At 46.4% G+C, this 11,601-nt stretch overlaps 1 protein-coding gene across 1 annotated transcript; it reads left to right on the top strand.

The window, feature by feature from the left end:
- The first annotated feature begins 10,445 nt into the window (after nucleotides 1–10,445).
- Nucleotides 10,446–10,821, top strand: LOC118729571 (60S ribosomal protein L36a-like). The gene has a single exon (XM_036457066.1). It carries the CDS (start codon nucleotides 10,504–10,506, stop codon nucleotides 10,819–10,821), a length of 318 nt encoding a protein of 105 aa, XP_036312959.1. The 5' UTR covers nucleotides 10,446–10,503.
- The last annotated feature ends 780 nt before the right edge of the window (nucleotides 10,822–11,601 follow it).

The following is an 11,601-nucleotide window of genomic DNA, read 5'->3' as shown; positions in this document are numbered from 1 at the left end:
AAGATATTACCTCATTCTTCTGGCATTTACAGTTCTGATAAGAACTGTTGAAATTTTTTAAGATAATGTATCTTTTTTTTCTATCATGGCTTTTAGGATTGTCCCTTTACCCTTAGTGTACTCAAATTTCACTATAATCTATCTGTGTGTAGAATTTTCTTTTCTGTTTAATATCTGATGTACATGATAAAATTTTCTTCATTTCTATAAAATTATCTGCATTACTTTTATAAATGTTTCTTTACAGTCATTGTTTTATTTTGGCACTCCTGCTAGACACTTAGAATCTCTCAATTTTATTCCCAAGTCTCTTTAATTTTCATCAATTTTTTGATAGCCTCTTTGTACAGCATCCTGAGTTAGTTTCACTACTATTTTTCAGTGCACTGATTTATTCTTGCTATGTCATGTCTAGAGTTTATCCCATCTATTGCATTAAAAATATTTTTATTGATTTCAGAGAAAAAGGGATAGAGAGTGATAAAAACATCAATGATAGAGAATCATCGATCAGCTGCCTCCTGCATGTCCTGCACTGGGGACCAAGACCAAAACCTAGGAATGTGCCCTGACCTAGAGTTGAACTGTGGCCTCCTGATTCATAGTCAACACTCAACCTTTGAGTCACACCGGCTGGGCCCATCTATTGCGTTTTTATTTCAATGGTTATATTTTTCATTTCTAAGATTTCTAATGATTTTCTTTTAAAAATAGGTTGATTTGGTATTGTTTCGGCTTGTTTTTGTTTTACATTTTCATCTTCATTTTCAGTTGAAATTATTTCTTCACTTACCTCTTTAAAATTCTAAATGTATTTATGTTCATGTGTGTCAGAATATTCTAAAAGGTTAACTTTATATAGAGTGATTTAATATTCTGATTTTGTTGACTGATTTCTGTTTCTTCTTAAATATATTAAAAAAAATTTATTATTGGAAGTGTTACATGTCTCCTTTTTACCTCCTTGACTCCTAGCCCACCCCTCCCCTCCCCCAGGCCTTCACCGCCCCATTGCCTGTGTCCATTATACAATACATATATGCATACGAGTTCTCTGGTGGATTCTTCCCACCCACCTACCCTTTCCCCCCTTCCCTCTGAGATTCTGCAAACTGTCCTATACTTCTATGAGTCTGGATCTATTTTGTTCAAAAGTTTATTTTGTTCATTAAATTCCACATATGAGTGAGATCGTGTGATACTTGTCTTCTCTGACTGGCTTATTTCACTTAGCATAATACTCTCCAGGTCCCTCCATGCTATTTCATAGGGTAAGAGATCCTTCTTTTTTATTGCTGCATAGTACTTCATGGTGTAAATGTACCACAGCTCTTTTATCCACTCCTCTACTGATGGACACCTGGGCTGCTTCCAGATTTTAGCTAATGTAAATTGTAATGCCATGTACATAGGGATGCACATGTTCTTTCTGATTGGTGTTTTGGGTTTCTTATGATATATTTCTAGAAGTGGGGTCACTGGGTCAAATGGCAGCTCCATATTTAATTTTTCGACAAAACTCCACACTATTTTCCATAATGGCTGAACCAGTCTGCATTCCCACCAGCAGTGTACCAGGATTCCCTTTTCTCCACATCCTCACCAGCACTTGTCATTTGTTGATTTGTTGATGGTGGCCATTCTGACAGGTGTGAGGTGATACCTCATCGTTGTTTTAATTTGCATTTCTCTGATGATCAATGACTTTGAGCATTATTTCATACTAGTGAAATTCATGCACGGAGAGAGGAGTTCCCTCACCTCAGCCCACACCCTCTCCAATCTGGAAATCTTTGGGAGATGTCCAACTGCCAATTTAGGCTTGACAGGAATCGAGCCTAAACTGGCAGTCAGACATCCCTCTCACAATCTGGGACCACTGGCTCCTAACCACTTACCTGTCTGCTTGCCTAATCACCCCTAACTGCCTCTGCCTGCCTGATTGCCCCTAACCCTTCTGCCTGCCTGCCTGATGGCCACTAACTGCCTTTGCCTGCCTTCCTGATTGCCCCTAACTTTTCTACCCTGCCGGCCTGATCTTGCCCCAACTATCTCTGCCTGCCTAATCATCTCTAACTTTTCTCCCCTGCCAGCCTTATCTCATTCCCAACTGCCCTCCCCTGCCGGCATGATCTTGCCTCCAATTGTCCTCCCCTGCTGGCCTGATCTTGCCCTGAACTGCCTTCTCCTGTTGGCCTGATATCATCCCCAATGGCTCTCCCCTGCCAGCCTGATCTTGCCCCAAACTGCCCTCCTCTACTGGCCAATCGGTCAGTTTCTGGGTCAGTTAGCGTCAAAAGCTCCACCTCCTAGGCAGCCATTGGCTCCTCACACTCCACCCATATTTGGTTCTGATTGGTCAGTTTCTATGCCAGTCAGCATCTCCGGGCCTATCAATCGGGCCTGATAAGAAAGGTGGGACTGATCAGCAGCCCCAGTGGAGGCCTGGAGAGAAAGGGAGGCATGGCTGCTGGCCCAGCCAGGAGAGAAAGAGAGAAGCAAGTGCTGATCAACAGCTGCCACACAGGTTATGGATCAGACCCTGCTTCTCTCTTCAGGCCTCTCTTAAGGTCTGATTCTCAGTCCCCTGAGCAGTCAGTGCTGGGCCACCACTCCTGCAGCTACAGCAGTCAATGCTGAGTTGCCATGGCAACCAAACACTGACTGCAGAACTAACTTACAGTTGGTCGAGCCTCCAGTGGTAATGGACCCAGGGTTTTCATATATTATGGTAGGATGTCTCTTGGCCATTTATATGTCCACTTTGGAGAATTGTCTATTTAGGTCCTTTGCCCATTTTTAAATTGGATTGTTTGATTTCCTTTTGTAAAGTTGTATGAGTTCCTTAAATATTTTGGATATTAATCCTTTATCATATGTACTAGTATCATTGCCAAATATGCTCTCCCATGCAGTGGGCTCCCTTTTCATTTTGTTGAAGGTTTCTTTCACTGTGTAGAAGCTTTTTATTTTGATGTATTGTAGTTACATTTGTTTATTTTGTCTTTAGTTTTCTTAGTCCTAGGAGATGTATAAGCAAATGTATTGCTATGAGAGATGTCTGAGATTTTGCTGCCTATGGTTTTTTCTAGGATGTCTATGATTCCACATCTTACATTTGTCTTTTATCTATTTTGAGTTTTTATTATGCAGGGTGTAAATTATTGGTCTAGTTTCTTTTTTTTTTTTTTTTTTTTTTGCCTGTATCTGTCCAATTTTCCCAACACCATTTATTGAAGAGACTATCTTGACTTCATTGTATGTTCTTGCCTCCTTTGTCAAATATTAATTGAGTGTAATGGCTTGGGTCGATTTCTGGGATCTCTGTTCTGTTCCATTGACCTATTTGTCTGTTTTTTGAGCCAGTACCAAGCTGTTTTGATTACAGTGACTTTGTAGTATAACTTTATATCTGTTATTGTGATTCCTCCAATTTTGTTCTTCTTTCTCAAGAATGCTGTGGCTATTCAGGATCTTTTTTTAGTTCCATATAAATTTTTTTTGGAGAGTTTCAACCAATCCACTGTATTTAAAGTATTCCCCCATGTTCACCTCACTTTTTCACTGTCACTGATACAGCCAATTTCTGATTTAAAAAAAAAATACATAGTGTAAATCATGTTGGTTTTGGTTTTGGGGTTTCTCCAATATTGGCTTAGGATTGAGTTTTTTTTGTTTTGTTTTGTTTTGCTTTTTCTTTTTAGAGAGAAAGGAAGGGAAAAAGATATAGATATAGAAACATCCATGAGAGAGAAACATTGATTGGCTGCCTCCAGTGTACCCCTTCTGCGAATCAAACCTGCAACCCAGGCATGTGCCCTGACCAGGACTAGAACCAGTGACCTCTTGGTTCATGGTTGACATTCAGCCACTGGGCTACACCAGCCGGGCTGGTCTCATTTAATTTTAATTTTAATTTTTTTTTTTTTTAGCATTCTTGTCTCTGGTTTAAAAATTCTTAAGTTTGTTTTTTGCTTCTCCTATTCTCTTCATTCTTTTGGGTTTATTGGTTCTTAAAATATTATTTTAGGGGGGAACTGAATGAAAGAAGGTGAACTGATTAGCCAAAAAACATATATACATAATATATAGACACAGACAACAGTGTGGTGATAGGCAGAGGGAAAGGGGGGGGTGGGAGTTAGTGTAGGTGGATGAAAGAGACTTTTCTTTGGGAAATAGGTGCACAATACAGTGTGCAGATGACATTTTATCGACTTGGACACTTAAAACCTGTATGGTTTTGCAAACCAATGTCACCCCAATAAATTAAATTAAAAATACAATATAAAAATATATAACTTTAATGATGTTTGAAAGGAAGAAAAATCTGGTGGTTCCATCCTTCATCTTAACTCTAAACTTTAAACTTTTGGCTACTTTTTTTGTCTTCAACTTCTTCATGTATTTTTTTTAAATCAATCTTTATTGTTCATATTATTACAAAGGTTCCTCATTTCTTTCCCCCTCCACCAGGTTCCCACCCCACCCTCCGCCCCCTCCCCATCCCCCATTGTCCTCATCCATAGGTGCACAGTTTATGTTCAGTCTCTTCCTCCCTCCCTTTTTCTGATAGTAAATCCCTTTTCAGATAGTAAATCAGATACTTAGCATTTTCTCATATCAATAATATCTCCAGCCGGGACCGGTTCGGCTCAGTGGAAATAGCGTCGGCTTGGGGACTGAGGGGTCCCGGGTTCGATTCCGGTCAAGGGCATGTACTTTGGTTGCGGGCATATCCCCAGTGGGGGGTGTGCAGGAGGCAGCTGATCGATGACTCTCTATCATCGATGTTTCTGGCTCTCTGTCTCTCTCCCTTCCTCTCTGTACAAAATCAATAAAATATATATATATAAAAAAAAAATATCTCCACATGCCCAATGATACACTTCACACAAAAGACATTTCCAAATAGGTCAACCAGCCTCATCCAGGCCCCACCCAAGGCACTCACAGATCAACACCCCAGCCCTATACTAACTCAACACATCCAGATCTAAGCCTTCATCACTTGATTCAGCAGACCCTCAAGTTCCCGCAAAAGTTTCCAGCCATGTCTGAGAGGCAGCCTGGGGGCAGGGGCAGGCGAGGAACAGGCTGTTCTGGGCCTGGCTGCTCCGGGCCTGGCCTCTGTTGCTCTGGTCTGTTCCACAACCAGCTGCTCCGGGTCTGGTCCCTGCCGCTCCTGACCTAGTTGCTCTGGACTTGGCTGCTGCTGCTCCAGGCCTGGCCGCACCCAACCTGGCTGCTCTGGGCCCGGCTGCTCCGGGCCCAGCCGCTCCGGGCCTGGCCGCTCACAGCCTGTCAGCTGCTGCTCTGGGCCTGGCTGCACCTGACCCAGCTGCTCCAGGCCTGGCCGCTCCCAGCCTGGCAGCCGCTGCTCCCGGGCTTGGCTGCTTCCAGCCTGGCAGCTGCTGCTCTGGGCCTGGCCGCACAAGTCCCGGCTGCTCTGGGCCTGGCCGCTCCCAGCCTGGCAGCTGCTGCTCTGGGCCTGGCTGCATCAGACCCGGCTGCTCCGGGCCTGGCTGCTCCCAGCCTGGCAGCTGCTGCTCCGGGCCCGGCCGCTCTGAGTCTGGCCGCTCCCTGCCTGGATGCTCCAGGCTTGGCTACTGCTGTTCTGGGCCTGGCTGCTCCCAACCCAGCTGCTCCGGGCCCGGCTTCTCCGGGCCCGGCCACTCTGGGTCTGGGTGTTCCTGGACTGGCCACCCTGGGCTTGGCCTTCTTCGCCTCAGGCCTGGCTGCCACTGCCCCAGGTCTGGCTGCTCCAGTGCTGACTGTTGATGCTCTGGTTCTGGCTGCTGCTGCCGTGGGGCCTAGCCGTTGCTGCTCTGGGCCCAGCTGCCACTGCCTTGTTCCTGGCCACTCTAGGCCTGGTAGCTGCTGTTCCAACATTCTGTCCTTTTTTTTTTAAAGGCATTTATGTTGCAATGTTGGCTGGTGAGTTGAGTTCTGACTTAGTCTTTGATTTTTCAAGATCTTCTTTGTATTCTTTCTTAAGTAATTTTACTATCTTTCGCTCTCACTTGATTTCTTCACATTGAGAACTTCTTTGGTTTCTTCCTCCTTGTCCTGGGAGCTCAGCAGGTTGGCCTCTGGCACCCCTTTGTTCTCTGCAGGCTCCTGCGCTGCTTCAGCCTGTTGCCGGGGTCGGCACCGCCCAGGAAGCAGCCCCCAGCCTTGGCTCCCTTGCCCACGCTCAGCAGTCGAAGGCTCAGGGGCACCCCCCCCTTCTGGGAGCCCCGTGGCCCGGCTCCCTGCTGGTGCCCGGCTGGCCCGTGTCCAGCAGGGGCTCTTGCTCCTTGTCGCGTTCCTCCAGTCTGGAGCTTTTTTTCTCCTTCCCGCTAGGGGAGTCTAGGATCAGAGTCAACATTCTGTCTTCTGCATGCATTGTGCGCGTCTGCGCGCAGTGTGCGCAACTCTGGGGGCTCCGCTTTTCGCCGCTCCCCTGGGATTCCACCTCACAGCCCCGTCTCCGCCCTGCCTGAGCCTGGGTCCCCAGGGTCTGGCCTAGGACTGGGGTTCAGAGCAGTTGAAACTGGGGCCCAACACAGCCAGGGCTCCTGTTTCCTTCCCTCCAGGGCAATCCCGCATCAGAGTCAACATTCTTTCCCTTGCCAGCAATGTGCGCGACTCCGAGCGCTCGGCCTTTCACCGCTCTCCCAGGACTCCACCTCACAGCCCCGTATCCCTCTGCTTGAGCTTGGGTCCCCAGTGATTGGCCTAGAACTGGGGTTCAGAGCAGTCCGGACTGAGGCTCAGCGCCGCCAGAGGCTTTGTTTCTCCGCTAGGGTAATCCAGCATCAGAGTCAACATTCAGTCTTCTGCGCGCAATGTGTGCGCGACTCTGGAGGCCCTGCTTTTCGCTGCTCGTTTGGGATTCCACCTCACAGCCCCGTCTCCCCCTGCCGGAGCCTGGGTCCCCAGGGTCTGGCCCATAACTGGGGCTCAACGCTGCCGGTTCGGGGGTTCAGCCCAGGCTGGGGGTTTTATTTCCTTCCTGCTAGGGAACGCCAGGCAGCACCCAGCCCTCTCCTCCTCTCCGGCTGCGTCCTCTGTGTGCGTGCGTGTGGGCGCGCAGCATGTCTCCGTACCTTAGGCTTTTTTTCAGCTCCTCTGATTTTCTTTCTGGTTTTCTCTTTCCTTCTTGTAGAATTTTCAGTCAGTCAACTACCTGTAGCTCTGGGCGATGTCCACTCTACATTTTAGTTGTATTCCATTGAAATTGTTGTGTGCTGCTGCGGTTAGATGTCTACCCGAGCAGCCATCTTCGAAAAGTCTATCTCTTCATGTATTTTTTAAAAATATATTTTATTGATTTTTATACAGAGAGGAAGGGAGAGAGATAGTTAGAAACATCAATGAGAAAGAGTCATCGATCAGCTTCCTCTTGCACACCCCCTACCAGAGTTATGCCCGCAACCAAGGTACATGCCCTTGACCAGAATCGAACCTGGGACCCTTTGGTCCCCAACCCGACGCTCTAACCATTGAGCCAAACCGGTCCCGGCTCTTCATGTATTTTGATTGGTATTATTCAGACTCATTTGTTATAAAAGAGTTTTTGTTTCTATTTTACTCTTATTCCATAAGATATTTGCTTTCAGAACTCAAGTACTATGCTGCAAGTAAATCAGTCAGTTTATCAAGAAACCACATAGAAAGGAACCCACAGCAAGGGACCATTTGCCATGCTTGTACATGAATCTTTTTGGAAGTGGGTCCCTTAGCTCCAGTTGAACTGCTCCAGCTGCTCCAGACATCCATTCTGAACCATGCTAAGTCACAGATTCATGAAGAAAAAAAATGTTTATTGGTATTGTTTTAAGCCACTGTGGTTTAAGGTGTTAGTCCCATGCCCAGTGTGGTGCCCAGAACCAGACCACACAGAGATCTTTGTGTAGGTGCAGTGAGCTGTTTGGTTCAGTTGCTGGCTACCAGGCTGGGTCTATAGATCTCTTTTCAAAGTCTGCAGTTCTTTGTGAACTGTTCAGGCAGCAGAGTGGGTTCTGTACCTTACAATGATACTTGCTTTGCATCTCCTCCATCTGATGCATAACATTTGAAGTCTGTTATTCTGCAGGACTGGAACTTCCAGGTGCTGAACCTTCTGCTTGCATACCTGGAACCCAGAAGTTTCATTCTCCTTCACTGTTTTTGAGGTCAAGTTCAGGAGGAGAGAATCTGGGGATGGTCAGGGTTGGGGGAAGGAAGAGACTGGATTCTTAAATAGTTTCAGTGGTTTGTTATATTCACTTCTCCCCTACTTCCACCGCCATTTCCACATGGTACTTGGAATTCTAATGAAAAGAGATGATTTTGAGCCCAACTGTGACTTGCTTACTTTTTTCTAAGAGAATTAAAAATTGTTTTTATTGATTTTAGAAGAAGGGAGAGAGATATAGAAACATTGACGATTGGCTGGCTCTTGCACACGTCCCACTGGGAATCAAGTCCACAACCCAGACATGTGCCCTGTGTAGGAATTGAACTGGCGACCTCCTGGTACATAGGTCGATGCTCAACCACTGAGCCACACCAACCAGGCTACTTTTTTTCCTTCCTATATATTGTAATATTGTTAGATGTTTGGAGCAGTGGATTAGCTATTTTTGTTTGTTTTAATCATGATCCTATTGTCCATCTTCACATAAAGTCCTAAGTTTGATTTTTTTAAAAATTTTGTTAGAAAGTAATATCTTTATTTCTTCTGGTGGCAATCTTCCCAGTCCTCTTCACAGCCACATCCTCTGTCCCTTCTCCCCTCCAGGGTCAGGGCAGAAATCTCTGCTCCCACCAGGACTCTGTCCTCCTGAGCTCACCATGCCAGCTTCTCTGAGCATGGCTGGCTCTCCATCCTCATTCTCTTTCTCCCTATTGGCTCAGCTCTTCCATCCTAGGTAAAAACTTCCCCTCAATTTCACCTGCTCCCACACCACTGCCTCATATTGTTCTTTCCTTCCCGGTTGAATTTCTCAAACCTCCTCAGGAAGCATCATCAGGTGGGGTGGGAAACACTCCTAGTCTGTAGGTTAGAGAAGAAACAGAATCCTTTGATTCAGCCATATCTGTGCCACTCCTTGGATTTCATAGTAATGTAATCTAGTAGGCTCATTTCCCCCTTTTATTTTTAAGCAGGCTGATTAGGTTTCTGCCTCCTTCAACTAGAACACATGTGTCAAACACAAGGCCCGCGGGCCAAATCCGTCCCGCCAGGCCTTGCAATGTGGCCCGCACCGCGCTGTCATCACTGCACTCCGCTGCGTTTCCATCACAATGACAGTTTATGACTGTTCAGTAAACCATTCGGCCCGCGATTTAGGCTGGATTTTAGATTTTGGCCCCTTCTCTATTGAGTTCGACATCCCTAAACTAGAAGACTCACCAACCATCCATCCCCAAGGCTCTAAAAGGACTCTGAGAGGCCAATAGTGGGTGAGGTACAAAGAGCTGGGGTCCCAGAGTGAAGAATGGCCCATTTTAAACAAGGCCCGGACACTCCAGTGAAAAATCAGTTTGTAGAGAGATTTCTCTTGGACCCCAGAATGTCTTCTGAAGCAGTGAGACCTGTTGGCCTCAGAGAATGCTGGCCACTTGACTGAAATGGCACCATCTGATTTGGGGTCACAGTGTTTGTCTGAAATGTGTGTAAATGGGTGGCTGGCTTTAAGCAATGTTTTCAAGGACTCAGTCTGTGAATGTCTAGACACCCCCACTGTGTTTAAGCTACTAAACCGTTTCTTTATGTTTTAAAAAAATATTTTTTTATTGATTTCTGACAGGAGAGAGAGAGAGAGAGAGAGAGAGAGAGAGAGAGAGAGAGAGAGAGAGAGAGAGAGAGAGAGAGAGAGAGAAACATCAAAGATGAGAATCATTGATCAGCTGTCTCCTGTACACCCCACACTGGGAATTGAACTTGTAACCTGGACATGTGCCTGACTGGAAATCTTACCCTAACCTCCTGGTTCATAGATTGAGGCTCAACCACTGAGCCATGTTGGCCAGGCCCATTTCTGACTTTTAAAATCAATGGTCAGCCCACATCAGCCAAGCCTTTGCCCAAGTGGGGAGTGTCAGTGGCCTGCCTCTCTCTGACCTGGCCAGAGAAGACCTCTGTCTGACTAGCCAATAGCTGCCCCTTCTCTGTGGCCAGCGGTATGGAACTCTGAAGGGAGAAATAATTACTCCTCTTCCCTCTTTGGCTGGGATTCCAGTTCTCCTCCCACTGGGTCTGAGGAAGAAGGAATAAAAGCTGGCCGTGTCTCCGGGAGAAAATGCACTCACCCATAGGGGGAAGAAGCAACTGTGCTCCATCATCAGCCTAATCAGACTGGTCAGGACAGCAGCCTCCAGTGGTATTGTTTGCCACCATGCATCTGAACCCTGGTGCACTATTCATAGGAGTGGTTTGGTTCATTTTCTGGCCTGATTCCTCATAGCTGGATGTAGAGGGAGTGTGGACACCGAGTTTTCCATTTCCATCATACAGACAGCTCTACTGCCAAGATGGTCTATGTGCCTAAAACCCGAAGGACATTCTGTAAGAAGTGTGGAAAACATCAACCTCACAAAGTGGCCCAGTATAAGAAAGTCAAGGATTCCCTATATGCCCGGGGGAAGAGGCACTACAATAGGAAGCAGAATGGCTACAGTGGGCAGACAAAGCTGATTTTCCGAAAGAAAGCTAAAACCACAAAGAAGACTGTGCTGAGGCTTGGATGTGTAGAGCCTAACTGCAGTTCAGGGAGGACGCTGGCCATCAAGAGATGCAAGCATTTTGAAGTGGGCGGAGATAAGAAGAGAAAGCTATCTGCAAAACTATGACGGGATCTCATTAAGTTCACGTGGAGCAAAAGAAGCCAGAGGCAGAAGTGGATAAATTGTGATCCACGTATATGAAGTTTCATATTGTTCAGAGACAGAGTGTAGGGGAAGCTAAAGTGGCTCAAACAGTGACTTGTGTGGGTGCTGTTCTTACCTCGATATCCACAAATGTGGGCATTCATCAAGCTTATGAGTGTGTCCTTCTCTGTGTGTTCTTGCATAAAACATTTAGGCCATGTTTGCCCACTTGCCCCTACACCTGGAATGCTCCTCTCATTCTAGTATACAGCTTCCTCCCAAGCCGAGGGCAAAATGCCACTCCCTCCTTCTCCTGTGTGCAGGATCTTAGGCCAAGGCCAGAGAATGAGGCCTCTGGGAACATTGGTTTTTGGGGAGCAATTGGAGTGTCTATTCTTAAAATCCAGCTGAAAGTTGGGCACATGGTGATGTTCCATGAATTCTGTAAAAGAAAGGAATGGATCAGGGAGGAAGGATGGGGGTTGAGTAGTAAGGAGGAGCTAAGTACAGGTTGCAAATAGCCTTTGGGTTTGGTGCAGCCCAAGCAGGGGTGTTTGGTCATTTAGATGATGTACCTCAGTCAGTGAGGGTTACTGCACAGAGAGGTCTGTCCTGAGGGCAAATTCGCAGTATTTCTGTTTGTCCTGTATGAGACCTAAGAAGTCCTTCGTGTACTCGCTCAAAATGCTTCAGTGGAATCCGGCCTCTGTTCCACAAAGGCTCGCAGGAGGGTGCAAGAGCAAGAAGGGGGGGAGGGTTCCA

The sequence above is a fragment of the Pipistrellus kuhlii genome, unplaced genomic scaffold (genome assembly GCF_014108245.1).
Source record: "Pipistrellus kuhlii isolate mPipKuh1 unplaced genomic scaffold, mPipKuh1.p scaffold_m20_p_3, whole genome shotgun sequence".
NCBI classification, from domain to species: domain Eukaryota; kingdom Metazoa; phylum Chordata; class Mammalia; order Chiroptera; family Vespertilionidae; genus Pipistrellus; species Pipistrellus kuhlii.
The sequence above is the reverse complement of the archived record's forward strand: the minus strand, read 5'-3'. Positions and strand labels throughout refer to the sequence as shown.

Coding starts and splice junctions, on each gene's coding strand:
- LOC118729571 (XM_036457066.1), top strand. CDS start 10,504: ATGGTCTATGTGCCTAAAACCCGAAGGACATTCTGTAAGAAGTGTGGA.